The following is a 6,110-nucleotide window of genomic DNA, read 5'->3' on the forward strand; positions in this document are numbered from 1 at the left end:
AATATTCAATCTCTAATTTTTTTTTTCCAATATCGGGACAAATTATTAATTCATCCCAAAATATTAAATTATACTACACCCACACACTTACTGTTTTTCCCCACAGGATCGATGTTCACCGCAAGGAAAATGCGGGTGCTGCTGAGAAGCCAATCAGCATCCACTCCACTCCTGAGGGCTGCTCAGCCGCCTGCAGGATGATCCTGGAGATCATGCACCAGGAGGCCAAAGACACCAAGACGTATGTGTCAAACAGATCCAGCATGGCAGAGCATGATGTCTGACCGTAGGCTGCATGAGGCCCAGTGTGATGAGCAGGGATTTTGCTTTTCAGAGCTGACGAGGTTCCTCTCAAGGTTCTGGCCCACAACAACTTTGTGGGCCGCCTCATTGGGAAGGAGGGACGCAACCTGAAAAAAGTCGAGCAGGACACGGACACCAAGATAACCATCTCACCGTAAGACATGCTAACTATGACCAGCTCAACACGTTTAGCTTCAGTATTTAGAATGTCTTGCATAAGTTTTGACACTCAAACTTTTTTTTGTCTCGTCACACTACGGCCTCAAACCTCACAGTATTTTTATTGGAATGTAATGTGACAGACCAGCACTAAGTAGTACACTGGTATAAAGTCAAAGGAAAATAATAACTAGTTTTTGCTTAGTTTTTCAAATAAAACTGTTGCATCCATTAATATTCGGCTTGGTCTCCACTGATACCATTTAATAAATTGGCTTCAGAATTCCCCTCATTAGTAAATGGAATCTGGAAACTGTTCTGTGAAGGCCTCTGAGGTTTGGTAGAGAACAAACTGAAGACGTTTAAAGGAGGCTTAGGTTAAAAAACAACATCCAAACAGTTTCTCACCAGTCATGTTGGGAAAACGGCAGAATGTGGCAGAAGGTGTTCTGATGAGATGTTATGTTGTTAGCGTAGCTGTAAAGCTAGCACCCCATATTTAGGTACATCTATCATGTCGCTGTCTGGACTTTGATTTCTAAACTAGTCTTCCTCCTCTGACCCCCCGCTCTGTCTAAAGCGACTGAAGGCCACAAGCTTGATTTATCATTTATGCAGCTCTCTCTGCATTAGCTTTAAGTAGGCACTTACAGTTCTTTCTATGAATAGAGTTCTGAGTTTCTTACTTCACATAAACAGGAACATCTGGAAGTATGGTCCAGTCAGAACCCCGTCTTTAGGCTTATTCAAAGTTGAGATAATTACTGACTTTTCATTTCACTAAATAATTCTGAGCAGTGATTTACATTTTGCAACGTTGAAGCATGTTCACAATATCTGTGACCTGGACTTACTGTGTTAGGTGAAACTATTTCTCAGTTCTGCAAACTAACGCAACAGGAAGCTGAAGTGCTGCGTTCCAAACGAACGCAGTGTGTGAGTAACCATGCTGGATGTGCTGATGTGTGCAGTCTGCAGGACCTGACCCTGTACAACCCAGAGAGAACCATCACAGTCAAAGGCTCCATCGAGGCCTGCTGTAAGGCTGAGGTCGAGATTATGAAGAAGGTCAGAGAGGCCTATGAGAATGACATTGCAGCAATGAATGTAAGTGCACACACATGCTCATCAAAGCTGTTATCTCCAGGCATATTATCTTTTGAATGACAGATTACAAAGGATATATCTATACTTCTTTTTTAAACAATTATAATGTGAAGAATCTGCAGTGCAGGTGTGATGAAAAGGTTGGAATGACCTTTACATACTCAGGTCAAACTTCAAAAAAATGTTCCTGTAAAAGGAGGAAAGGTCAAAGCAGTACAATTCTGACACATCAAGCATTTATCTATATGTATTGGGATTATGTACCCTTGCTTGTGTTACCTGGTCAGTACAGTACTGAGGAACTGCAGTTGATATTTCATAAAGATCAATGAACATCTACAACACTAGATTTTTAGATCATCACTGTATCTTCAAGGTTGTAAGCTAAGATCAACCTTCTAAATGTCCCTGTGATATTCTTCTACTCTACAGCAACAAACTCACCTGATCCCTGGACTTAACCTGGGAGCTCTGGGTCTTTTCCCCCCTTCATCCAACATGCCCCCCCCACCACCTGGAAATGCAGTTGGAGGAACCCCCTATGGCTCCTTTGGGGTAATGTAGTCAGAGTACAAAGGAAAATTGTAATTCCTTACGTACATGTGTGATAAGTCATTATTCAAATCTCACTAAAACCAAGCAACTCAAACTACAACAGACAGTACATAAAACAATTTATTTGACTTCATCAATAATGAGTGCAATCTGATAATTTAACATACAATCTCTTAGCAAATGTGCCAACATTTATAACTAGAACATGTAATCTTGTTTGGCAAATTATTCCAATGACTCGTCACGTTCATTAAATGCTTTATGCTTTTATTTATGGCTGTAGTTCCTTTTGGGTGTGCTGTTTTTATTTTTGTACTGCAGTTTTTTGCCCCTGCTTCCTAAACTACTAGACTAAAATGATCTCATCGTGTCCTCTATTTTGGGATGCTGCACTCACCTCTAGAGGGCGCCCTCTAGACTCCATTCATGTTATCTGATCTCAGACAAACTTTCTTGAAAGTGGAGCAACAATGGAGAATTTTATAAACTAAACAAATGTTTACATAAAAGATAATACTTTCAAAGTGTAAAAGATCATATTTAAAAGAATATAATGGTGATATTATTGTTTAGATTTCTTGTCATGAATCTTTAAGGCATGTTTGTATATTGATGCAAAAAGTTTTAAAATGATTGAATTGCATGAGCAAATCATAGAATTTGGATAACTATGGAAGACCCAAAACACTGCAAATCTTATACATATCAGTAAAGGGAGCAAACGACAACCCCAACCTGACCCTACATACATATGAACTTTGTGCGCAGGCCCCAGAGCAGGAGACTGTTCATGTATACATCCCAGCACAAGCAGTGGGAGCTATTATTGGCAAGAAGGGACAGCACATCAAACAGCTGAGCCGCTTCGCTGGAGCCTCGATTAAGGTTTGTTAAACATGGAGATGGAAGAGAATAATGGAAATATTCTATAATGTCATGCATATTCACATAAAGATAAAAACAAGAGAATGTGGTTCAAACTTAAATTAGAAAAATAATGCTGTAGAGTTATTGAAACTCTGCTTAAAAGAAATGTGCAGTTAAGTATAGTAATCAAAAAGAAAAATGTACAAGAGCTACATAAAAAAAGACTATTTACAAGAAGCAAAAACAGGGATGTGCAAGTGACAGCAGGGATGTTATCTGAAATGAGAAAACTGCAAATGAAAGCAGAGATGTAAAATTACTGATCGAGTTTGTTGGGAGCAGTGATGTGATAAAGTCTACCAGCTGCTGGCAGGACGGATCAGTGTTAACGCTGCTTAACACAGTAGCTCTCTGGTTTATTCACCAAGGCTGAGCAACATTAAGCTGTTCCTGAAATAAAAACTTTGATATATTTTAGGTTGGGATAAAAATGAAAGTAATAGTTTCTACCAACAGAATTCCAGTTCCTCTACTGCAGCCAACACCTTGTAGTAATATATAGCCAGTAATATATTCCTGTGTTGTTCCCCAGATCGCACCAGCAGAAACTCCAGACTCTAAAATGAGGATGGTGATTGTGACCGGACCTCCAGAAGCTCAGTTCAAGGTGAACATTAACAGCTGATTGACATGAATCCCATTCGACACTGGATTATATTACAGACAGATTACTGGGGTTGTCTCCTGCTGAGGATTATTAATCTCCTTTTCTTTCTCTTACCCATAGGCTCAGGGCAGAATCTACGGCAAACTGAAAGAGGAGAATTTTTTTGGTCCAAAAGAGGAAGTGAAACTGGAAACTCACATCAAGATGGCTGCTGCTGCTGCAGGAAGGGTCATCGGCAAAGGAGGAAAAACGGTAAGCAGCAGAAACCTCGTGCTTCCAGGCCTAATTTGAGCCTAGTCTGAGCTCCAGAGTTTTGTTCTGCCATCAAACAAACTAACATTCAACTGTTGCTCATTCTTGAAGTAACTGAGAATTGTGTTTGCAGGTGAATGAGCTGCAGAACCTGACAGCAGCTGAGGTGGTGGTCCCTAGAGAGCAGACACCTGATGAAAACGATCAGGTCATCGTCAAGATTAATGGACATTTCTACGCCAGCCAGGTACGTTCCCTGTAGGGTCGCTAGCCTGAGGCGCATCACATTTCATGTTTCACCTTCTGCCAATTTACAACAAACTTCAGTGTATTTCCATGATATTGTACATGACTGACCAGTACAGTGTAGGTGGAAGAAAAATGATATTCAATATGTTTTACAAATAAAATGATGAAATGATGCAGTTTGTTTAATGATGTTCTCAGTAGGGCTGGGACTTTTAACGCATTAATTCTGATAAATTTATTTAATAGATTTTAAACAAATTGAATTTTTTTAAATGCAATTAATTGCTTCTTACAAATTTTTAAAATACATTTCTGGCCAGAACTTTTATATTTGCTCATTTCTGGTTCACCCTTAAATCTGATGCACATGCGAAATCTGCAGATAACATCAATGGAAGACAAACCGGCTTCTCTCGGCCCGCTGGGGTTTAATTTTTGCTTCAAAAATAAGACTATTGCTCTGATCAAGTTATGCTAAAAGTAGTTAGCCTGTCAGTGAAGCTGTTCAAGCCTAAAATAGCATCTCGATGCTAAACATGTAGCAGCAGCACAGACGCTAACGTCGGCGTACACAGACCACATGTCCTAACAAGTTCCAGGACTGCTCAGTAGTTCCTGAATCACTGGAAAGCTGCACCAATCTGATGGTTGAAGAACAGTTTAAAAACAATAAATATCTCTGTTAGTGGGCTCATTTGGCTATTTATTCAATAACTGAGCAGCAAAAAAGGTTTTTGAATTGAAAATGTTGCTTAATTTGTCTGTATGTAGTTTTTGATTAATTTCGATCAACTCTGTGGTCCTCTGCCTGACTTCCAGCTGGCTCAAAGGAAGATCCGAGACATCCTGACGCAGGTCAAAATGTCCCAGAAAGGTGGTATGGGCCCCGGGCCCCACCCTCAGGGCTTCACTGAGATGGGGAGCCCCACACAGGGCCTGACTCAAGACCACCAGCCACGCAGGAAGTGAGGGTCTCCTCACATTGCTGTGGGACTTCCCCGCCCCACACGCCAGACGGACACGTGCAGACGGACAGACGAACGGATACAGAAGAGTAAAACGCGGACCCAGCAATAGACAGGGAGAGATACTAAGAAGGGTGGAAGTACGCTTGATAGCCACTGAGAAACATCCTCAGTGAGAAAAATCTAAAATTAATTCAATCAAAAGATGAAATGATTGGGATAAAAAGAAACTTGAAAACTAAGACCCAGTGCCAGGCCAGAAGAGAGACTGAGTGTGGATGAGAGGATGAAGAGATGGAGAGGATGATTCAGGCGCCGTGGTGTGGCTGCACAAAGCTCCTGGCTCGCTGCAGTTCTCACATACTTTGGATCGATAGCTTTCATTGACAGACAGACGGTTCTCTCCATGAAGTGATGGAGAGCTGGTGTAGTTAGTGAAACCTGTGTGAGTCTCAGCTCCACTAGTCTGTGTGCAGCTGCTCCGACGCTTCATTCCTCCACACACCTCTCCAAACATCCGCAGTCAGTCTGATATTTTAAGGGCGTTTTTTAACATAGAGATATATGTATAGAAATGTTTTATTCAGAGCTATTATGATAAGAATGCAGTGAGGCGGAGCTGGGAGAGGGAGTCTGGAAGCTGCTGCAGCGGGCGCAGGTGGGCCAGCTCTGGGGTCCTGAGGAGGGGGCCGTAGATGCTAACACTGCTCTTTACACAGCTCTCTAAAAAGCAGCCGGAGCTGAATGAAAAAAAATGAAGAAAATATGAGGTTGTAAATATATAATCTTCAAGTTATTGTTAAAAATGCTGCGTCTGAACCACGTTTTTTAAGAAAAAAGGAGCGGTTGTCTTTATGTTTCCCTCTCCCCTGTTTGAGATGTAGCATACCGTAGTCTACAGCAAGACGAGAGGGGAGGGGGTCTCCAGGCGCCCCCTGCTGGTGGGAGGACGCAGCAAGAGACAGTAAGGAGGCGGCAGTCGGAGC

General features: G+C 41.6%; 1 protein-coding gene across 1 annotated transcript in view; it reads left to right on the forward strand.

Moving 5' to 3' along the window:
* Positions 1-5,736, forward strand: part of LOC102221615 (insulin-like growth factor 2 mRNA-binding protein 1) — a 41,700-nt gene extending 35,964 nt beyond the window's left edge. The window contains exons 7-15 of the mRNA XM_005812969.3: positions 107-241; positions 335-457; positions 1,434-1,569; positions 2,002-2,124; positions 2,893-3,009; positions 3,584-3,658; positions 3,779-3,910; positions 4,044-4,157; positions 4,979-5,736. Of these exons, the coding sequence (XP_005813026.3) occupies positions 107-241; positions 335-457; positions 1,434-1,569; positions 2,002-2,124; positions 2,893-3,009; positions 3,584-3,658; positions 3,779-3,910; positions 4,044-4,157; positions 4,979-5,128 (1,105 nt within the window). The 3' untranslated portion in view covers positions 5,129-5,736. The remainder of the gene's footprint in view (positions 1-106; positions 242-334; positions 458-1,433; positions 1,570-2,001; positions 2,125-2,892; positions 3,010-3,583; positions 3,659-3,778; positions 3,911-4,043; positions 4,158-4,978) is intronic.
* The last annotated feature ends 374 nt before the right edge of the window (positions 5,737-6,110 follow it).

Source organism: Xiphophorus maculatus, chromosome 16 (genome assembly GCF_002775205.1).
Source record: "Xiphophorus maculatus strain JP 163 A chromosome 16, X_maculatus-5.0-male, whole genome shotgun sequence".
Classification (NCBI taxonomy): domain Eukaryota; kingdom Metazoa; phylum Chordata; class Actinopteri; order Cyprinodontiformes; family Poeciliidae; genus Xiphophorus; species Xiphophorus maculatus.